Source organism: Panicum virgatum, chromosome 2K (assembly GCF_016808335.1).
Source record: "Panicum virgatum strain AP13 chromosome 2K, P.virgatum_v5, whole genome shotgun sequence".
Classification (NCBI taxonomy): domain Eukaryota; kingdom Viridiplantae; phylum Streptophyta; class Magnoliopsida; order Poales; family Poaceae; genus Panicum; species Panicum virgatum.
Window position 1 is genome coordinate 2,105,323 of NC_053137.1, and position 23,396 is coordinate 2,128,718.

At 45.9% G+C, this 23,396-nt stretch overlaps 2 protein-coding genes across 4 annotated transcripts; both read left to right on the forward strand.

Moving 5' to 3' along the window:
* The first annotated feature begins 1,585 nt into the window (after nt 1–1,585).
* LOC120695830 lies at nt 1,586–3,450 on the forward strand. The gene is made up of 2 exons (XM_039979060.1): nt 1,586–1,771; nt 1,904–3,450. The coding sequence occupies exon 2, from the start codon at nt 2,152–2,154 to the stop codon at nt 2,974–2,976; it is 825 nt and encodes a 274-aa protein (XP_039834994.1). The 5' UTR covers nt 1,586–1,771; nt 1,904–2,151; the 3' UTR covers nt 2,977–3,450.
* Nucleotides 3,451–16,611: 13,161 nt separating this feature from the next.
* Nucleotides 16,612–23,343, forward strand: LOC120660709. Of its 3 annotated transcripts, XM_039939349.1 has the most exons (3): nt 16,941–17,134; nt 17,297–17,966; nt 22,730–23,343. In XM_039939349.1, the coding sequence occupies exons 2-3, from the start codon at nt 17,320–17,322 to the stop codon at nt 23,004–23,006; spliced, it is 924 nt and encodes a 307-aa protein (XP_039795283.1). In that variant the 5' UTR covers nt 16,941–17,134; nt 17,297–17,319; the 3' UTR covers nt 23,007–23,343. The 3 variants fall into 3 exon arrangements, with proteins under 3 accessions (XP_039795279.1, XP_039795283.1, XP_039795271.1); XM_039939345.1 differs by lacking the exon at nt 22,730–23,343 and having other exon boundaries at nt 16,612–17,134; nt 17,294–18,816; XM_039939337.1 differs by lacking the exon at nt 22,730–23,343 and having other exon boundaries at nt 16,942–17,134; nt 17,297–18,816.
* The last annotated feature ends 53 nt before the right edge of the window (nt 23,344–23,396 follow it).

Here is a 23,396-nt window from a genome sequence, read left to right on the forward strand (position 1 = left end):
CTGTTCCGCAGTCACGAGATCGCATGCACCGGAATCTACACGTATGCACATGATATAAACGAATGCAAATATGATTTATATAATTACAGAGAAACCAATAACCGAGAATAACAATAACAGTTTGCACTCTGTACCTCCTATCAATCCCAACTCGGCTACTGCTAATACCGGTCAGACTGGCCTACAAAACCAGTCAGACCGGTCGTGACTGGGTGAGACTCTGAACCCTAAATTCGAATTATCCGAACGTACTCTCGGAGTATCCGGACTCCCAAGCCCGGAGAATTCGGACCCAAACCCGGAGTGTCTAGACCACTACAAACCCGAAGTATCCGAACAAATGGCCGGACTGCCCGGACTCCTACCGGTCAGACCGGTCCAAGCACCGGTCAGACCGGTTGGCCTAAAACAAACTCTCACTAAGTCGTAAAACACTGGTATAGATTTCTATTTTAATTTAACATAATTCTTCTTAATCGTAAACTATTTCTTAATTTCTAAATATACTAACACATGGAGAAACCAACTCACACCTAACACTATGTTTTCTAGACATGAAACTTTTACAGCAGACTACACATTCCTAAAACAAGCCACTGCCCTAGTTTCATAATTTTTATGCTAACATATTTGCCGAAACTAATTAAACAAACCTAAACTTTAACGGAGGCAAAAAGGTCATTTCACAAGAATTAATATTTTTCCCCTGTAGATTTACATCTAAGCATTCAAACAAAACTAATTTTGTATTTTTAGGATTTTTTCTTCAATTATTATGCAATCTACAAGTTTTCGTCATATAAATAAAAGGGCCCCACCGGTCAGACCGGTTATAACAACCGGTTAGACCGTTCGTGGCCAACCAGGCCATGCCGGCGGCGCGCGGCGGCGTTTCGGCGCCGGAATCCACGAAGGAAGGGGCCGGGGAGGATGAGAAGCTCACCATGAACCCATTTTGGGGACTTGTTTGGGCGGAGGACGACCGGAGAGGCGGATCGACGGTGAGGGGCGGAGCTACTGTTCATGGTGGCTTGGAGCTTCGATTCCTGTTGACTCGGCCGAGGAGAAGCTAGGCTGGAGATTGGGGAAGGTGGAGGAGGTGGTGGGAACTTTTGTGCACAAGGAATCAAAGCAGGGCGACCAGAGGAAGGAGATCGATGGGAGGAGGCGGCGATGGGATGAGCTCAGCTCGGCTCTGTCTGAGCGGGGAAGAAAGAGAGTTAAGGGAAAAAAATAAAGATCAGGAGAAGATAAAACTAGGTTGGAAGGCGCCAAACCGGTCTAATCGGATTGGCCTACCGGTCGGACCGGTCCGGACCCGGGGTGTTACACGTGGGCTGTTTGCCTACACCGGTCTTTGCCATGTGCCTTTGGCACACGGCAAATGAGCTGTTTCCTGTAGTGACTTCAGAAAGGTGACTGGAGGATGGTGAGCCACTCAGCTCATAGTAGTTAGGATCAGAGCCGTACGCCCACTGTATTTCGTCGACCTTTCCACTTGGTTCCCGGGCAGCAAATAACATCTTTCTCTGCATCTCTATATAAACAGCTCGACCGGTAATTAAGAAGAACGAGGTACGAAAACAACAACCACCACACCACACTGGCCTCCTCCTGGATATCATTTTCACGACTTGTTCGCTCCCTTCATCCCATCTTCAGACATCATCCGTAGCTAGTGGACACCTGCCTACATTATTAGGTGTTGTGCGATCACCATCAGTTGGATGGTGCTTCGCGGGGCTGCATTGCGCGCAGCAAGAAAACTGAGGTAATTAAAGGATTGGCATTTTTTTATCATCAGTAATCCCTGCACCTACATGTTCTCTCTCTCTTTTTAAATAAATACATTTTCTCTCTTATTTAGGTCAATTTAAAGTATCTCATGTACGTTGTTCTGCAGTCTCAGCAGGTACCTGATCAGCTTCTGACCAGTACTGTGTCCTCTCTAATGGGGTAAATGGTGGCTTCAGCCCTTGCTCAGGAGGGAGTGAGCAGGCTGTCCTCGTGCATCTCAACCAAGCTCGATGACAGGGCATCCAGAGCGCACATCGCCGCAAGGCTGGAGATAGCACTTCATCGCTTGGGGTTTGCTCTTGAGAGGACCGCCAAGATGCCAATAACATAGTCTCGCTGCTCCGCCGCAGGAAGATGCTCAGGATCGCCTACATGGAGGGCTCAGACCTGCTCAGCAAGCACAAGCAGCAGGTGCTAGAAGGCCACAAGGAGGCCAGGCAGCTGGTAACGAGTTCCTCCTACCTTGAACAGATTATTGCTAGTGCTGCGGAATTCTCCATCTCTTCTCTTGCTGGCCTGAACAAGCAGTGCTTGAGCTCTTCGGTCGTCCAGATCTTTGAGTGGTACGCAGATTGTGCTGACAAGTTTGTAGCGGACGTGGAGTCCGGGTGCCCACTCCGGCGCGACACCTTCTTCTGCTACCCATTTGTCAGGCAACTTCTTCAAGGGAAATATCTCAGCTATGAAAGGGTGAAAGGAAGCCAAAAACTTTGTTTTGATATATGGCCTGTGGTTCTAGAAGGGCGCGGCGTGGAAACATGGCTATGGTATGAGCATTTCAATCCCCATAGCCTCGATAAAAGTTTCCGCCTAGTCTTAATATTACGGCTGTCGGAAAGTACGGACATAGTTGTGGCTGCTATAGATTGCTTGCGGTCATCCACATCACTGCTCAACCTTACAGCTCAAGATGCAATAATGGGAGAGCTCACCCAGCTGCCTAATTTACAGGACATTTCAGATTCGTATGCTCCTCCCAGGTGGGTTGTTGTTGGTTATGAAGACGATCTTGCTTTCTTAAGTAAATTTTTTCGCCCAGATCCACTATGTTGCCAACGAAATGGGCACGAGCCTAGTGAAGAGTTCCTTGTCATCGGAGCTATCGCACTTATTCCAGGAGCAAACTATTTATTTCAATTTCAGTTGTTATGCCTCAGCACTAGAGTACAGCTTGCCTAGCGCATCTGATGATGAGGCTGCAGGTAGAAACGTCGTCATGACAGATCAATCACCTGTTAAGCTGGAAGTTACCTTCGCACCTCATTGGTCCAGTTACAACAGTTATGTAATCGAGGCCATAGGAAGCAAACCAGATGAACATTTTCCATTTGGTAGCATACAACAAGCAGTTGATATGACAAGATCAAGATCAGTCAACTGTCTCATCCGTCAGCCAGAGGTGACGGAGTATCGGATGTGGTGGCTCTCTGGACATGGTGCTGCAGGTTTTAAGGTGGAAAAGCCAAGCACCGAAGCGGCAGCTGTGCCTAATAATGCCAGCGGCAGCAGCTACAACACCCGGAATGCTGCAAAGAGAAAGCGGTAGAAGACTTGGGGTCGTGGCTGGGAAAGTCGCGATGATGCCTCGACTAGTGGCTAGCATATATATCGTGTGTTTCTTTTAATAAATGTAATGTAATGAGCAGAGCTCTGCTGCTGTTTGAGAAATGAATGAATGTACTATTTTGCATTATTTTTTATTACAATGTACTAGTTTGCGATGTTTTCTAGTTACCTGACTGGCTGATTATTAGGCTACTGAAATTTTGTGCTTGCCTAGTAGGCCGGCCAAAACCAGGGGGAGGGAGTGGATCCGACGATGTACCCTTGACCGAGAGGTGGGTGATGGTCGTAACAGACCCATACCCGTGCTCCCGGTTACGAAGGTCATGGCGGTGCACATCAGGGCCAATAGCTGGGTTGCCGGCAGGTGGAGATGCCGCAACCGCCTCCGGGCTCGAGAGGATGCCCGGCTCAAAGGATCGATCCCTGATCGAGGACCACTCGATCGAGCTGCTTGTTGACGGCGCCGATCTGCAGCTTGAGATCCTCCACGACCGCGTCCACACCGGGCCGCCAGGAAGCGAACTCTGACAAGGAGGCCTCAACCACCTTGAAGCGGTCATCGAGAGAAAACTCCAGGCCGTCGACGCGAGACTCCACTGCGGAGCTTCTTCATCTCGTCCATGAGCAGCTTTGTGTTGGGGTCCATGGCGCCGCGACTTTTCTAGGAGCGGGTGTAGTGGGGATGGGGAAGGAGATCCAGCACAGGTCACAGAATCGAGTCTTTGATACCAAATGTTAGTGGATCGATAGCAGAAAGGAAGAAGGGACAGAGAATTGGTGATCGGAGAAGCACCAGAGACGGGAAGCGGAGGAGGAGGACGAACAGAGGTCGTCTTCTTCCGGATTATTATCCGGTTACAAAACTGATTAGTCTCCTCTCTCCCTCTCGGAGTACATATCTAACTAGACCTGCCACTCTGGGCCATAGACACGGGTACTGGGCCGAGTGGCACGCTTGGGCCTTGGGCTGGAGTGATCATCAATGCTAACACGGCGCTCTGCTCGGTGCAATCACGCGCGCAGCAGGCTGCAGCGCAGGTGGGTCACGCACCAGGGTCCGTGCGTGTGGTGGTGGTTAGCAAGACCAAACCGGTGCCCGTCATCCGCGGCGTCTACGACGCGGGCCACCATTGCTTGGGCGAGAACTACGTCTAGGAGCTCATCGACAAGGCGCCTAGGTTGGCTTGGATTGCTCATGAGTCCAACAGCAAAATCTTGCCTTTGGTCTAATTGTGGGAATTGCTGGTTAGAGCATTGAATCAGAGTCAACACTTGTTAATTAAGCTTGATGCTAAGGCCTCATAGCTGTGTCTGTATATAACATTGAATTATATACATAGAGTACTCTGTATATAACAAATTTTTGTCCAAAAATATTGGGTATTCGGTAGAATACCTTTGAATTCAGCCGAGCTATAGTCTCAATATATATATATATATATATATATATATATATATATATCCAAATTCCAACCCTGAGCATAAACTACACAACCACAAACCACACACCTTCCCCTTCAGTCCATCAGAATTCAGACATCAGTTAATTGCTGCTACCTGCCTAGTCGCCAGATGCTGTGTGATCGATCACCATCAGTTGGTGTGCAGCACGCGACTGCCAGAATCTTAGAGCAAATAAAACATATATAATATTTAAGGTAAATGCTAGGCATCTTCTATAGCATCACCTTATACGGCAAGTTTACTGGGCGTGACCAGAGTGTCAACGGTGGTGGGCACAGCGTTAGGGTGGTGACCATAGTCCTGGCGTGCGTGGGCCTGTGGCGTCGGGCGGCGGCGATGTGGACCTAGCATCGTTGAGGAGTGCGGGCTGTGGGAGGCACAATCAGCGGCGGTGGCAGGGAGACGGTCGTCGGCACAGGCGGCTATGCGGTCGGTCTGGAGGCAGCCAGGCAGATGGGCAGAGGAGCGCAAGTAGCCAAGCAGGCGGGCAGAAGAGCGTAGGCAGGCATGGGGTTCTTATTCGGACATCTTTCACCGCCGGCTCAACTAAGGACTCGCCATTTTGACCGTCAGCCGGGGGCTCGGTGTTGACAACCAATTCTGGCAGTTCAGAGGCCGACCGGTCTGACCGGTCGGGCCGATCGGTCGGACCGGTCAGTCCAGTTGTAATCCGAATAGACTTCGTTTTATTTTGGAAATTCTTGTATAAACCGACTTGGAGAGGGGTACGACCTCCCCGGCCTATAAATATAAAGGCTAAGGCCGATTGAGTTATTCCCAATCAAATCAATACAAAAATCGCATTACTTTTTATCTCTCAAACCCTAGTCTTTTCCAACCCTAGATTGCTTTCTTCCTTTGTCTCGACGGCGTTTGAAGACGTTCTGAGTGGCCTGCCCACCTCAGAGCAACCCTACATTCACGAGCTCCGACGGGGTCCCTCCGAGCTAGCTGTTCTAGGTCTTCGCGAGCTCCCTGCTTGCACCGGTCAGACCGGTCGGCGAAACCGATCAGACCGGTCCGCCCAGGGTTTTCGCTGTGTTGATCATTTTGACGATCGTTGCGCGTTCTAGCGCATTCGAGTGTGTTGGCGCGATTCTGTGTCAACATACTTTTTGACGACTCCGCTGGGGATAGATTAATCTGGTTTTAAAACCGATCTAATCTACTCCTTGAAGAAGATGAGCTCTTCAGAGATCGACAAGGAAAACATCATCACGGCTACAATGGAGGAGCTCACCGAAGAGGAGCGCAAGGCCTACCTTCCTGTGGAGGAGCACGTCAAGGCACAATTTTTGAAAGGCTTCAAGAAGGATCGTGGTGGCCTCGTCAAGAGGGTGGACGAGTTCGTACTACCGTCTCTCAAGCTTAGCAAGGATAAAATTAAAGAGGTCCCCAATGTAAGCCTCTCTCCCTCTGATATGTTTGATAGAATGTCATCCATAATGGATCAAAAGATTGTTGCTACACAAGCTGCTGCAGGTGACATTTTGATTAAATTGAGTAGTGATGTTGATGCGGTTAAAGGTAAACAACCCATGTCAGATCCTAACTCATTAGATCCGAGTTCGGCTACCCCTGAGTTCACATCTGAACCACTCTATGGTATGCCGTCGAACTAGTTCTCAGGGCAAACCCCGCCACCGTCGACTGTGCACACAGCACCTGCCGGACCGGTCCCACAGACCGATCAGACCGGTTGTCAAACCGGTCAGACCAGTTACTCAGTACCGTCACCGACGCCTCTCGAGACAATTCCAGGTTCGGCTGCCCCTAGCCGAACTAATGAATTGTCACTGTATACACCACCTCGCACTACTACTGTAGCGGGAGGGCCACGAGGATCTGGACCTAACCAAGGACCGATCCCGACTTCTTCACAGATGATGGCGCATGGAAATTCTAATGCACGTCATTTTTCTGAGTTTTATACCAGCCAGCACTATCAGGCCGATCTCCTTAAGTTCAAAGAGGATCTGGCAAATGCGATTAAAAGTAATCTTGGGGTGGATATGGGTACTACACGTTTATATCAAAAATCTTATCCTGCTGAGTTTGATTTTACTCCTTTTCCTGCTGGTTGGCGTATTCCTGAGTTCACTAAATTTAATGGTGATGATTCTCGTACGACTTGGGAACACGTTAGTCAATATGTCTTGCAATTAGGAGAAGCCGGTTTCAATGATGCTTTGTGTGTGCGTTTATTTTCTTTATCTTTGACTGGAACGGCTTTCTCTTGGTTTTCCTCGCTTGCTCCTAATTCTATTCGCAATTGGGCTCAGTTGGAGCATAAATTTCATGATTACTTCTTTAGTGGGGAAACCGAAGCAAAATTGTTGGACTTAACATCGATTAAGTAAGGACATGATGAATCTTCTTCGGATTATTTTAAAAGATTTAAAGAAATTAAAAATCAGTGTTTTAGTTTGACAATTTCCGAAAAGGATTTGGCGGATTTGGCGTTTAATGGTTTATGTTCTTATTTGAAAGAGAAACTCGAGGGCTTTGAATATCATACTGTGAATTTCTTGCAAGTCAAAGTCATGGGTTTAGAGTTTAAACTTAAAAATGCCAAAGATACTTTCAAGTCTCATCGGTCCAACACACATATTCTTGATCATGATTCAGATAGTTCGGACGATGATAGCAAGGAAGTAAATGCTGCTGAGTTTGTTTGGCCATCAAAGGCCAAACCCGGTTCAGTTCCGTCTCTCAAGCCGATTCAAAAGAATCGGCAAGAGGAGCTGAAATTTTACTTTTGATGTTTCTAAGTGTGATCAAATTTTCGATGAATTGCTTAAGAATGGTAACATCCGATTGTCACATGCTATTCCATCTCCCGACGAACTTAAACAACATGCATATTATAAGTGGCATAACTCTACATCTCATGCTACTAATGATTGTAATATTTTTCGTCGACAGGTACAATCGGCCATTAATGAAGGACGATTGGTACTTTCTAAGATGCAAATTGACAAGGCTCCTTTCCCTGTTCATACGCTGGAATTGAACAATCCAAAGGTGCTCATTCGGCCAGAACAAGCCGAAGGAGCTAAGGGGAAGTATGTTGTCATCGGTGATCCAAGACCGATGAATACAAGTGACAAGATCCTTGCCCGGGAAGTTATCAAAGAGAAGACTGATGATGGCAAGGATACTCTGAAGATCATTGTCAGAAATCCCAGACTCAGGGGGCAAGGAAGCTCTCCACCAGAAAATCGGTCTGCTAATCAGGCATGACCAGTCAGACCGGTGTCTCCGACCGGTCAGACCGGTCCGACCAGTCAAACCGGTTCCTCTAGCCGGTCAGACCGCTCTGGTGATCGTCCCCGGAATTTCAAGCCAAAGCATCCGGAAGTGGGTACTTGGAAGACCAACGAGGTGAAGGTGCAGGGAAGAACTACTAATCAGAAGCCCACCTTCAACCAGTTGTTGAACAAGTACACAAAGGCCGTTCAAAACGATCGGCTGCTAAAAAAGAGACCGCGATCACCACCACGTCAAGACCGTCCAGTGTCCACAAGGAGGGAATCCAACAGATGCAGAGGTGATATTGTCACATTGTGTCCTCCCCAGAAGATGTATGCTACCATGCCATGGGTGCCACCGGCGTCAAGTGCAACAAATCCGGCATGGGAGCATGAAGGGATATGGATGCAGTGTTTCCCGATGCCTTATCCTCCACATTATCAAGGGGAAAGCTCCAAGGTGACCGTGCACGACCGATTGGGACCACGCCAATCTGGTCCAGTGCAGCAGGCTGCACCGGTCAGACCGGTCACCTCTGACCGGTCAGACCGGTCTCACCAGAGGTCGGGCCAGGTTCCTGCTCCAAGATTCGAGTATCGCATCAAGGAAAAAAAAGAGGAGCAGAAGCCTGTTGCTGATTTAGAGAAGTCTAAAGCCGATGTTATTCAAATCGGTCAAATCAAAGTGCCCATGAAAGACACGGGCAAAAAGCCGATGGATATTGAAGAATCGGCTGATGTTCCTTCACAAAGGCCGTTCATGGCTAATGATCATGAGGCCGGTAGCAGCAAGAGCACAGCAGATAAGTACCATCAGCCTAGGTGGTGCCCTTCGGGTTTAACTCATACACAAAAGAGGAAGTTGCAGCGCCTTCGTAACAAGGAAAAGAAGGAGCAGGAAGAAGAGAAGATGAGGGGTGAGGACTTCAACAGATACTGGCCCATGTTCCCTCAGAGCAAGGTTTGGAAGGTCAAGACAGCTGATCAGCCAGCCAGACCGGTCGGACCGCCGCAGCCGACCGGTCAGACCGGTCAGACCGGTCAGATAGACTGGTCAGACCGCTCTGACCAACCGGTCAGAACAGTAGAGCCTACTACGAAGCCAGCAGCCGAATCGGCACCGCCCGTTTCGGTTACTTCTGTAGACGTAGCCCCAGCAATTCCTCTGACCACAGAAGACGAGGAATTGGTGGATTATGAAGCATCTCCGGAGCGCACCAACTTGGAGATTAATGTAGTGCACTTGTCTTCCGGAAGAGGATTTGGCTCATCTTTAGTTTGGGCCCCGTGAAGTTGTGTTCCAAAAGCCAAGCGAGAAAGACAACCATCTGAAGGCTCTTTACCTGAGGGGGCACATCAACGGGAAGCTGGTAACTCGCATGCCAGTGGATGGTGGGGCCATTGTAAATCTTATGCCCTACTCTCTGTACAAGAAGCTCGGTGGCCAAGACGAGGACTTGATCAAGACAAACATGACGGTCAGTGGTGTTGGATGGAGGGAGCCCCTTAGCGCCAAGGGAGTTGCTTCCATGGAGCTCACCATTGGGAGCAAGACGCTTGCTACGGCTTTCTTCGTCTCGGAGGTGCAAGGTAACTATAATTTGATTCTTGGGAGGGATTGGATTCATGCAAATCAGTGCATTTCTTCTAACTTGCATCAGTTTCTTGTTCAGTGGATCGGAGATGAGGTTGAGATTGTCCATAGGGACACTTCGTCCTTTGTTGCTTTAACCGATTCGGATTCTATTAGTGCACACGACAACGTCAAGTGTTTATCGGGCGTGGATCTGTCCGATTATGATTTGATTAGTTGCACTAAGGATGGTTTTGTTTCTGCTGTACTAAAGCCGATGGATAATCGGCTAAATCATTTAATGTAAATCAGATGAGGACAACAGAAGCTCCAGAAGCGACCGGTCAGACTGCTTGTGCCGACCGGTCAGACCGGTCCTGTCCCGTTCGGTGCACAGAGCCGACCGGTCAGACCGGACACCCCGACCGGTCAGACCGGTCCCACACAGAGTGGTTACAGCAGAGGCTAGATCAGTATCGGGCGCGTACGAACGATATGTGTGAAGCCATTAAAGATTCTGATGATATAGACAAGCTGGGCCAAGGGTTTGCATCGGCCGATCCTTTAGAAAAGGTAGACATAGGTGATGGAACTATCCCTAGGCCGACTTTTGTAAACAAAAATTTATCGGCTGAATATAAAGCCGATTTGGTTAATTTATTGAAGGAATATGTTGATTGCTTTGCTTGGGAGTACCATGAAATGACCGGTTTAAGTCGTGATCTAGTTGAGCATCGTTTACCGATTAAAGCCGGTTTTAGACCTTATAAATAATAGGTTAGGCATTTCAATCCCATTATTTATGACCGAATTAAAACTGAAATTAATCGTTTACTTGATGCTGGATTTATTCAGTCTTGTCATTATGCTGATTGGATCTCTAATATTGTGCCCGTTGAGAAAAAGGATTCGGAGAAAATTGAAGTGTGCATTGATTTTAGAGATCATAATAAAGCTACTCCCAAGGATGAATATCCTATGCCTATAGCCGATATGTTGATCAATGAGGCTTCCGGACATCGTGTCAGTAGTTTTCTTGATAGTAACGCCGGTTACAATCAAATATTTATGGCCGAAGAAGATATATCTAAAACGGCCTTTAGATGTCCAGGATTTGTCGGCTTGTTTGAGTGGGTTGTTATGACTTTTGGTTTGAAAAATGCGGGTGCTACTTATCAAAGAGCTATGAATTTAATCTTCCATGATTTGCTTGGTGTCATCTTGGAGGTGTACATTTATGATATTGTCATTAAATCGGCCGATTTGGACGATCATTTAGCCGATTTGAGGTTTGCTCTTGAGAGGATGCGCCGGTATGGTTTGAAGATGAATCCACTCAAATGTGCTTTTGGTGTATCGGCTGAAAAGTTTCTTGGCTTCATTATTCATGAGAAGCGAATATAGGTTGATCCTAAAAGAATTGAAGCCATGAGGAAGGTTGAAGCCCCTATATGCAAGAAGGATTTACAGAAGTCCTTGGGCAAGGTAAATTTCTTGAGAAGGTTTATATCTAACTTGTCCGGGAAGATCGATGCTTTTACTCCTATTCTTCTGTTAAAAGATGAAACCGAATTTACTTGGGGGGCAAAACAGCAAGAAGTGTTTGAGAAGATCAAGATTTATTTGTCTTCGCCACCTGTACTCAAAGCACCTAGGAGAGGAGTACCTTTCAGACTTTATGTGGCTGCTGAAGACAAGGTTATTGGGGCTGTTTTGACTCAAGAAACCGAAGGGAAGGAGTATGTCATTACATATTTAAACCGACGATTTATTGATGCGGAGACGAGGTATACATTTATTGAGAAGTTGTGTTTGTCTCTTTATTATGCTTGTACCAAATTAAGGCATTATCTACTATCTAGTACTTGCATAGTAGTATGTCAAACCGATGTGATCAAACATATGTTACAAAAACCGATTTTGAGTGGTAGAATCGGCAAGTGGGCTTATGCTTTGGTTGAATATGATTTGGCTTGTGAACCTTTAAAATCTATGAGAGGCCAAATTGTAGCGGATTTTATTGTTGAGCATCGGATTAATGACAAGCATGATCTAGAAGTCGGCTATAGTACTTGCACACCATGGAAGTTGTACTTTGATGGATCGGTTTATGATGATGTTCAAGGGATTGGTGCTGTTCTTATTTCTCCGAATAGTGCTGTTTTTGAATTTTCAAACCGATTGGAAGAAGAGTTTACAAATAACCAAGTTGAATATGAGGCTCTTCTATTTGGCTTGGAATTATTGCAATCCATGGGCGTGAAGCATGTTGAAGCCTTTGGAAATTCTCTTCTGGTGGTGCAGCAAGTATCCAAAGTATGCCAGTGCTATAATGGTTCTCTAAATGCATATCTTGATAAATGCCTCGATATTATTTCTTCCTTCGATGAATTTATTATCAAACATATTCCGAGGGAAGAGAATGGAAAGGCAAATACTCTGGCTCAGTAAGCATCTGGCTATAATGTTATGAAAAAATATTTCAACATTCGCAAGCCGATGCAAACGAAAGCCGAGTGTCTGGTTCTGGACGCACCGGTCCGACTGGTCAGCGAGACCGGTCTGGACCGGTGATGCAGCTGCTGGTTCTGATTTGGCCAAAAAAGATGATTCAATTATCTCGGCCGAAGCCCAGGATTGGAGGGTTCCTCTTATATCGTATTTGAGAGATCCTGGTCGTGGTGCAGAGAGAAATATTCGGCGTTTGGCTTTCAAGTATGTTTTAATTGACGATGAACTTTATCGTCAAACTGCCGAAGATTTGCTTCTCAAGTGTTTAGACTCGGATCAGGCCCGGGTTGCTATGGGTGAGGTTCATGTAGGTATTTGTGGTACTCATCAATAGGCTCCCAAGATGAAGCGATTACTTAGAAGAGCCGGTTTCTATTAGCCCACCATGCTATCCGATTGTTTCAAGTACTATAAAGGATGTGAAGAATGTCAGCGGTTTGGTGATTTGATATTGGTGCCTGCTGCGTTGATGCATCCTATTATTAAACCATGGCCATTCCGAGGTTGGGGGTTGAATTTCTTTGGAAAAATTAATCCTCCATCTTCAAAGGGGCATCGCTTCGTGTTGGTTGCTACGGATTATTTCACTAAATGGACCGAAGCGGCTCCTTTGAGGAATATGACACATAAGGAGGTAATTGAGTTTATTACTGAGCATATTATTCATAGATTCGGCATTCCACAAACTTTGACAACGGATCAAGGTTCTTCATTTATATCAAAAGAGGTGCGTGCCTTTGCCGAATCTTACAAGATTAAATTGCTCAATTCATCTCCATACTATGCTCAGGCCAATGGGCAGGCCGAGTCTAGTAATAAGATTTTGATCAAACTTGTCAAGAAGAAGATAGAAGAAAAACCTAAGAGGTGGCATGAAGTGTTATCCGAAGCATTGTGGGCTCATCGTATATCTAGACATGGTGCTACTAAGGTTACTCCTTTTGAGCTTGTGTATGGTCAAGAGGCCGTTTTACCCGTTGAGGTAAATCTGGACGCATGTAGATTGGCAAAGCAAAATGACCTCTTCGTTGTTGATTACCATGATTTGATGATGGATAATATTGATGAGGTGACCGACAAGCGTTTGAAGGCTTTGAAGGAGATTGAGAAAGACAAGCTTCGGGTGGCCAGAGCTTACAACAAAAAGGTAAAACTGAAATCTTTTCAGGTTGGGGATCTGGTTTGGAAAATAATTTTTCCTCTTGGGATGAAAAGCAATAAGTTTGGTAAATGGTCGCCAAGTTGGGAGGGTCCATACAAAATTATCAAAGTTATCTCCGGTAATTCGTATATGGTGGAGACGGTGCAAGGTGAGCATCTACCAATGGCTATCAATGGGAGGTACTTAAAGAAGTTCTATCCTAACGTATGGCAAAGTGCATGAGGACAAAGATGGCCAGTATTGAATATCGCCCTTAGTTTTATTTTTTAGACTTGTATGCTTTGTGTAAAACATGTACATCAGGATAGTTCTTGCTTTTTGGCTTGTGAAACTCACCAAAAAGCAGGGGGGTCATATGTTGACAGCCAATTCTGGCAGTTCAGAGGCCGACCGGTCAGACCGGTCTGTCCAGTTGTAATCCGAGTAGGCTTCGTTTTATTTTGGAAATTCTTGTATAAACCGACTTGGAGAGGGGTACGACTTCCCCGGCCTATAAATATAAAGGCTAAGGCCGATTGAGGTATTCCCAATCGAATCAATACAAAAATCGTATTACTTTTTATCTCTCAAACCCTAGTCTTTTCCAACCCTATATTGCTTTCTTCCTTCGTCTCGACGGCGTTTGAAGACATTCTGAGTAGCCTGCCGACCTCAGAGCAACCCTACGTTCACGAGCTCCGACGGGGTCCCTCCCGAGTTCGCTGTTCTAGGTTTTCGTGAGCTCCCTGCTTGCACCGGTCAGACCGGTAGGCGAAACCGGTCAGACCAGTCCGCCCAGGGTTTTCGCTGTGTTGATCGTTTTGACGATCGTTGCGCGTTCTAGCGCATTCGAGTGTGTTGGTGCGATTCTGTGTCAACACTCGGTCCGAGTCCTAGGTAGCTGCTTGATCAGAAGCCTCCTCTGTATTTCCTGGAAATTACCAAAGCTCGGTGATCCCCTTCAAATATCAGTGACAGCTGTGAAGAAGCAAGCATGCATGCTTGCAGTCATGCATCCAAGTGGAATCAAATTGCAGGAGACAGTGCGTCGTCACCCCGTGAACGGTGGTACATGGGGACCAGATCAGGTTGACGAAGACTTGCTAAAGACTGGAGGACGGACGCTAGCTACTGCTGTGACACAGTGACAGCTGAGTGGTTGCTACAACTGACCCACTCAAGAGTATCTTATGTGAGTGTGACTCTGGACTCTGGAGTGCATCTCATCCCCTGTCTCTGCCCGGTCGGTGGCATCCTAGGAGCGAGGTACTGGGTACCACAAGGCAGGAGCCATCTTCCGCATTTCCTCGGGCTTTCCACCTCATTTCCAGGCAGCAAACATCTTGCAGTACAGAGCTCTCTCCTCCGAGTAATTCAGGGGTATTTGGATCCTGGACTAATTTTCAGTCCGGATCACATTGAATGTTTGGATATCAATGAGGACTAAACATAAGCTAATTATAAAACTAATTGCACAAGCTGGAGCTAATTCATGAGGCGAATCTATATTAAGCATAATTAAGCTATCATTGGCATATATTTACTGTAGCACAACATAGGCAAATTATGGACTAATTAGGTTTAATGGATTCATCTCATGAATTAACCTTGATTTATGCAATTTTATAGTAAATTAATATTTAATACTTCTAATTGGTGCCAGTCACCCGATGCGATGTGAAGGACAACAGGGAACAGACGGGCCAGCATCGCACATCAGTAACTGATACCTGCCTCTAGCTAGGTGATGTGTGATTACCATCAGTTGGTGCTGAACGGGACTGCAGCAACCAACATGAAGCTAAACTAAGGTAAAGGATCGGCATTTTCTATCAGCAATCCCTGCCCTAGTACATTTCTTTCTTTCTTCTGTACTATGTCAAATTGAAGTAGCTCATGTACGTTGTTTTGCATTCTCAGCAGGTATATCAGATTTATATCCTCTCTAATGGTGGTAATAATAGTAGCTTCAGCACCAACATTTGAATGGCACGCAGATTGGACCGATAAGTTCCAAACACAGAAGTGGAGTCCGCCTGCCCACTCCGGTGCGACTCCTTCCGCCACCCATTTGTCTGGCAACTTCTTGAAGGAAAATATCTCAGCTATAACAGGGTGAAAGGAAGGCAACATAATTTTGCAATTGAGATTGTACCCTCATTTTTTTTTACTTTGTGATTTTGCCTGCTATTCACAAGAGTCAATATGATTTTACCCCTATTCAATGCAAATTTTACCTCTATTTTAACTAATAATATCAAGCAAGAGTAGTGTGCTAATCTGGCTAGTTATCGAGCTATCATAGCTACCTGTATGTGTATGGATTGCTCGTCCAGGCATTATCGGTACTTATACTTCTCCCCTTTCATCTTTCATTTTGTAAGGTGTTTCACAGGTTTGTCCTGAAACAATTTTCTTTATCTTTGACTAAATTATAGAAAATATATATTAGCATTTATAATATACCAAATAAATGTACTAGTATAACATATTTTATGGCGGATTCAGTTAAACTAATTTGATGTTGTAGCCGATGGTGTATTTTGCTATGAACTCTATCAAAAGTAGATGTAGAAGTTTGACTTATGATAAAATTAGAACAAATCGTAATTTAGAGCAGAGAAAGAGTAACGTTTGTATAAGACAGGCGGGCCCGGCTGTGGATATCTTGTTCATTACTGTCTCAGCTGGTCAGCTTTGATCTGTATAATTGCACGGAGATAGATGCGACTGCTCTCGAGTGGTTGAGGTAAATCTGATACCCGATCGAGTTGCATGCGTAGACAGCACAACAATGCAATAATGTGAAGTGAATCCTGGAAAGCTGACGACGACTGGACAAAGCAAGTCATCACAAGTGAACGAAACCTGGAAGTCCTTGTGGCGTCTTATCCTAGCTAGGCACGGGAAGCCTCCTGTGCATTTCCTTGAGCTTCCCAGCTCGTTCATGGATGGCCGGATGGACAATCAGGCGACGCAGCATACACGGTAGACGATGGATGGATTATTCGACGACCACTGCTCGAGTCCCGTCTCCCGGCCTGCACTACCTGCCATCCATGTTTGCTTTTATTTTATGTACCTGAAAGTCGCTACCGGGTGGAGAGCTGAATCAGCCTCTCAAACAGTAGATGGGAAGAAGCCTGAAACAAACCATGCATGAGTACCCATCAGAAAATTACAAGTATACGTCTCGAATCCGTGTTCTTTGTTTGATGGTAACATCACACAAGTACAGTCATCAGTCATCATCACATCACGTACTCCTTTTACAGAGGCTCTTTGAGATATAAAGTTGGGTTCTTAGAACTCTGGATGCATGCGCTGCTGGCTCCAGCTAAATTGATTCTGAGTTCCTTCTATTCACGGTGGCGTTATCGCATGTGAACTTTTCTAGCTGACCATGCCATGGCCATGGATCTACAGTTAAAGTTGGAGCCCGGCCAAGTAGACGACCACTAGCCAAATATGCTGGAGGACGTTTGGAATGAAGGAAGTACCGAACTGACAGGGCGATGACTGGAGAGTGACTGCACAGTGCACACTGTCTCTACGGACTACGGGTCACGCGCAGCCTCCTAGAAAGTTAGGAGGTTATTGATGCATCCTCTGCATTTCCTTGTGCTTTCCGCGTCATTTCCGGCCAGCACACGGTTCTACATATACAGCCTGCACGGTTCGATGAGAAGGAACACAACCACCAACCACCAATACATCACCTCATCACTTCTCCGGCGATGTGTTCTTGATCCTGACCTCCTCGCGCTTGCTATTCATTTCCTCCAGAAACTTGAATCGGAGCGCGTACCCTCGGCTCTGTAGCAATCGAAGGTGAAGAAGATGGCGCAGTAACCTCCATATATAATTAACTTGCATGCATTTGTTTTAGGATAGTAGGGATGATCCATCTCAAATCTTAATGCCGAAGCAAAAAGACAAATCTCTCTAGTACGTATCAACCATTAACGTCACTAATGTTGGTCTTCTCAGCAGGCAGGCATAAGTACGGTGGCTTGATGGCGCTGTCCTCGGCACTCGCTCAGGAGGGCGTGAGCAGGGTGTCATCGTTCATCTCAACCAAGCTCAACGACAGGGCGTCCAGAGCTCGCATCGTCGGGAGGCTCGAGTGGGCACTCTATCGATTGGAATTGGCCCTTGAGAAGACCGCGAGGATGCCAATCACATGCGTCTCACTGCTCCGCTGCAGGAAGATGCTCAAGAGCGCCTACATGGAGGGCGCAGACCTGCTCAGCAAGCACAAGCAGCAGGTGCTGGAAGAAGGCCACGAGGAGACCGGGCAGCTGGTAACGAGTCCCTCCTACCTTGAACGGATTATTGCTAGTGCTGCGGAATTCTCCATCTCTTCTCTTGCTGGCCTGAACAAGCAGCAGTACTGCTTGAGCTCCTCCGTCGTCCAGAACTTTGAGTGGTACGCAGACTGTGCTGACAAGTTTGTAGCGGACGTGGAGTCCGCCTGCCCACCACGGCGTGACATTACCCTCCGCTACCCATTTGTCAGGCAACTTCTTCAAGGGAAATATCTCAGCTACGACAAGGTGAAAGGAAGCCAAAGGTTCAGGTTTGATATATCTCCTCTGGTTCTAGAAGGGCGTGGCGTAGAGGCATGTCTACGGTATTGCTATGAGTGTTTCGATCCCGAGAGGTTAGATAAAAGTTTCAGCCTATTATTAATGCAACGGCTGTCGGAAAGCACGGACATAGTTGGGACTGCTATAGATTGCGTGCGGTCATCCGCATCACTGCTCAACCTTCCAGCTCAAGACGCAATAATTGGAAATCTCACCCAAGTGCGTAATTTACAGGAGATTTCAGATTCGTATGCTCCTCCCTTTGTTGGCTTTGAAGAAGCTTTCGCTTCGTTTAGTACATGGTCGCGCCCGGATCCACTATGTTGCCAACGAGATGGCCATGGGCCTAGTGCTAATAGCACTAACTCATCGAGGTTATCGCATTTATTCCAAGAGCAAATTATTCATTTCAGTTGCAGTTGTTATGTCTCAGCACTAGAGTACAACTTGCCTAGCGCATCTGACGAAGCTGGTGGTAGAAACATCGTGGTAGATCGGACACCTCTTAGGCTGGATGTTGGCTTCCAACCTCACGACCGAATAGGCAACAGTTTTGTAGGGGAGGCCATGGGAGGCAAAAAAAAATATTTTCCATTTGGTACCATAGAACAAACAGTTGATATGACAAGATCAAGATCAGTTGAATTTCTCGTCGGTCAGCCAGAGGTGAAGGATGATTATAAGGTGTCCTGGTACTCTAGACATGGTTCTGCATACTTTAAGGTGGAAAAGCAAAGGATCGACATGGCGGCTGTGCCCAAAGCCAGTGGCAGCAGGTACAATACTCGGAGTGCAGCTGCAAAGAGAAAGCGGTCCTAGAAGACTTGCATGTATAATATATATTGTGTGTTTGTTTTACTGAATGTAACGAGCAGAAGCTCTGCTGCTGTTTGTGAAATGAATGAATATACTATTTTTGCATTATTTTTTCTTGTGCCAAGTAGTACATTGCATTATTGTGTTACCAGCCACTTTACTGACTGATTAGCATCCATTTTCGTATTTTTTATTTAAAATGAATTACTTATGAATTTTTAGTTTTAACTAAAATATTTAAAATTTGCAAAACCAAATATCACCTTTGAAACCAGTTAATGGGCTAAATTTGTTTAGTTTCGATAGTTGGATGGTCACTATTATCCAATTCTTTTGTAGTTAAAGGTTAAAAGTTAGACTTTTTTGATAGATTGAGAGTGTAAACTAAACCTTTTCCTTTACTTAATTAATGTAACGACCAGAAGCTCTGATTCTGTTTGAGAAATGAAATAATGTAATATTTTGCATTGTTTTTTTTCTTGCGAAGTACTACTTTGCATTGTTTACTCGCTACCTGACTGACTGATTCATGTGATTGTGAGAATAAACATGCTCAACGGGAAGTACGAAACACAGCAGAGCTCTATAAATTTTAATAGCTTGAACGGATGCAAAATGCCGAACCTAGTAGAAATAACGTCTAACAAATTAAATGTTCCTTTAATTGTGACGTATATACGCTCACCAACAATTTTTTGAATGTTTCAGAAAGGAAAAAAATAACAAAATCCCCACTGATGAATGGAAGTTTGGACGACCATGTTCAGTCACGTTGTGACCGGAGTCTCTCCCTCCTCTCTCGAGGCCTTCATGGGCCTCTCTACGGAATTAGTTCAACGAAGCCCAGCATCGCAGCACCATTTGACCGGAAAGACCCAGTGTGCAGGTCAGGGCCCATCAGAGGGGCCATTACGAGTCACACATGTGACTGGAAGTCACAGTTATTTTTCTAAAATTATATATCCAAATCAAAATACGACTGCATCACTGTGTTATTTGCGATGAAATCTTCAAAACAAGATCATACATGGATGATTTATTTTTATGGAACTACTCTTGAATAAAACAATAGAGTTCAGTAGTCACCACGACAACATTTTATTTAGAAAACAATAGAGTTCAGTGTTGGCACTGGCGTTTTCTAGGCGGGCACTATCGAGGTCTTGACACGTGGCATTCTTGTCTTTTAACTGTTGACAAATGTGAAAAGGTTGGTGACTGAAGAAATTAATTAGCAGACTGAACTTTATTTAGTGAAAAGGATATATCTGGCCGAGTCAGAGTAAGATATAGATTGTACAACTCCAACAACACTTGTGACTGTGCAGCATCTTCTGGCTAGCTGTTCTTCATCTTGGGTTCATAGTTTCTCAGGAACAGACAATGCAGCTGGGATTCTGGTTTGCTGTGTTGCATTGCAAAGAGAGCTTTGTAGCTTCCATCACCATATTGTAATCACCGGACGACTTGTCACAAATAAGGTGCCCATTGTACATATGCTCGGCTGCTCGGCACACAGGTAGATCAGTATCAGTTCCCATCAACTGTGGCCTGCTGATGGCGCTATCCTCGGGCATTGCCCAGGAGTGCATGAGCAGAGTGTCCTCGTACATCTCAAGTAACAAGATCGATGACAAGGTGTCCTGAGCACTCATCATGGCAAGGCTCGAGATGGCACTCTCTCAGTTGGAGTTTGCCCTCGAGAGCTTAGTAGCCATGTTCCCGTTTCTGTTCCCGGAACCGGAACATTCCGGAACGAGGAACATGGAACGAGGAACGTGGCCACGTTCCACGTTCCCGGCTTCTATGCTCAGAGAGGACTGGGAAGATGCCAATCAAGTATGTTTCTCTGCTTCGTCACAGGAAGATTATCAAGAGAGCCTACGTCAAGGGCACAGAGTTGCTGAACAATCACAGGCTCCATGTAAGCCTATGCTGCTTTACTCTCAACTTTGATGAGCTTGACACTTGCGCCGCGCCCAAGAACACAGAGAGTTGGTCCTGCGCAACGCAGCATTTTCTGACTCTATGCTTTTATTTATATATCTGAATTATTTACTGCCTAACTGACCTGAAAACAGTAAAAGACTCTGACACTTAACCAACTCCAAGTCTGCAACTGACAATGACTCAACACCAACAGACACACAATAATCATCTACTGACACGACTAGGATTACTCCAACACTGCAGGCGCTGGAAGGCCATGAAGTGGCCGGGCAAGTGCTGATAAGGAGTTCCTCCTCCTCCTCCCTTCAAAGGATTGCTAGTGCTGCAAATTTGTCCATCTCTTCTCTGCTTGGATTAGACAAGGATCAGCTGAGTTCCTCCATTGTCCAGACGTTTGAATGCTATGCAGATTGCGCAGACAAGTTCATAACAGACGTGGAATCTAGCTGCCCACTTCGCCGAGACGCGTTCCGCTATCCATTTGTCAGGCAAGTTTTTGAAGGGAAAACTGTCGTGTATCAAAAGATGAAAGGAAGCCAGCGCCTTGTAGGAAAAACATGACTTAGTACTTAAACATTTCCAGGATCTAGCACCTAATCAACATGAGCACAACCCAAATGAAATGACAAGTTGTAGATCTAGACCGGAAGAAGTGGCATCGCAGATGCAGCAGATGTTCCGGCCATCTTGGTTGGGGACGAGAGCGACGTAGGGGCCGTAGTCGTTCACGTAGTTGTACCCGACGTAGTGGAAGGAGTTCGTCGCGGGTACCGCCTCCCTTCGGGTCGCCACCGGCACTGCCCAGGGATGGCGGCGGCAGGTTGGCGACGGCCTTCAGGTGGCTCCAGCGCCGCCATAGATCTGGCGGTTGTAGTGGGGCGGCTAGGGTTTGGACTCAGTTAGACTGACTTTCCAAAGGCCAGGCCCCACTATTTATTAAGGCGCTGGGCGACCTGGGGCCGCAACCACGTGTACGGTTGCGCCTCCGATCAGGGCGCGGAACGGGATCTAACGGCGTTCTTATCCTCTTTTTTCCCGTTTTCTCATTTTCTTAATTCCGGCATTTTCGACCACCAAAAATCCAACATTCTCCCCTTTGGTCTAAAGGCCGATAACTAATGCCATACTTTAAAGTAGAGTTATGCAAGAGTGAGTTACAATAGTGAAAGAATCCCACTGCAACACAGTTGTCTACAATGCACAGAACTACTCAAACTAATGGGAGGTGGTTGTCTTACGACTCTTCCAAGATCACAGGCTATCCGATAATTCCATGCCAGCAATAAGCTCATGAAAAATATTGGGAGGTAAGCCTTTCGTTAGTGGATCCGCGAGCATTTCCTTAGTGCTTATATGCTCTAACTCAATTGTATGATCTTGGATTCTATCCTTTAATCTCGATGTGCTTGGCAGCGCCACTCGATTTGTTGTTGTTAGCATAGAAAATTGCAGCTTTATTATCGTAGTATAATCTTAGTGGTTTACTTATGCTGTCTACCACTCATAGTCTGGGAATAAAACCCTTAAGCCACACAGCTTGCCCTACGGCCTCATAACATGCCACAAACTCAGCTTGCATCGTAGATGCTGCTGTAAGCAATTGTTTGGAACTTTTCCATGAAATCGCTCCATTCGCAAGTGTGAAGACATAACCTGATGTGGACTTCTTAGTGTCAACACATCCTGCAAAGTCGGCATCTGAATAGCCAACTACTTCTAAATTCTCAGTTCTCTTATATGTGAGCATGTATTCCTTAGTGCCCTACAAATAAAGCAGAACTTTCTTTACCGCTTTCCAGTGGTCCATACCTGGATTAGACTAAAATCTGCCAAGCATCCCGGTAATGAATGCTAAGTCAGGACGAGTACACACTTGTGCATACATAATGCTTCCGACAGCTGAAGCATATGGAATCTAATTGATTCCTGGGACTTTGAAATTGCCTAAACTTATCGCCCTAAGCAACTGGAGCAGCTGTGCTTGAACATTTATGCATATTATATGTCCTCTGGTTTCGGAAGGGCGTGGCGTGGAGGCATGCATATGGTATGAGCGTTTCGATCCCGAGAGGTTAGATAAAAGTTTCAGCCTATTATTAATGCAACGGCTGTCGGAAAGCACGGACATAGTTGGGACTGCTATAGATTGCGTGCGGTCATCCGCATCACTGCTCAACCTTCCAGCTCAAGAAGCAATAATTGGAAATCTCACCCAAGTGCGTAATTTACAGGAGATTTCAGATTCGTATGCTCCTCCCTGGGTTGGTTTTGAAAAAAAAATTCGCTTCGTTAAGTACATGGTGGCGCCCGGATCCACTATGTTGCCAAGGAAATGGGCATGGGCCTAGTGCTCATAGCACTAACTCATCGGGGTTATCGCATTTATTCCAAGAGCAAACTATTCATTTCAATTTCAGTTGTTATGTCTCAGCACTAGAGTACAACTTGCCTAGCGCATCCGACCAGGCTGGTGGTAGAAACATCATGGTAGATCGGACACCTCTTAAGCTGGAAGTTCGCTTCGCACCTCATGTCGACCCGATATGCAACAGTTTTGTATCGAAGACCATGGGAAGCAAAGACGTATGTTTTCCATTTGGTAGCATAGAACAAACAGTTGACATGACAAGATCAAGATCAGTTGAATTTCTCATCCGTCAGCCAGAGGTGAAGAATTATATGGTGTTCTGGCGCTCTAGACATGGTGCTGCATTCTTTATTGTGGAAATGCAAAGGAT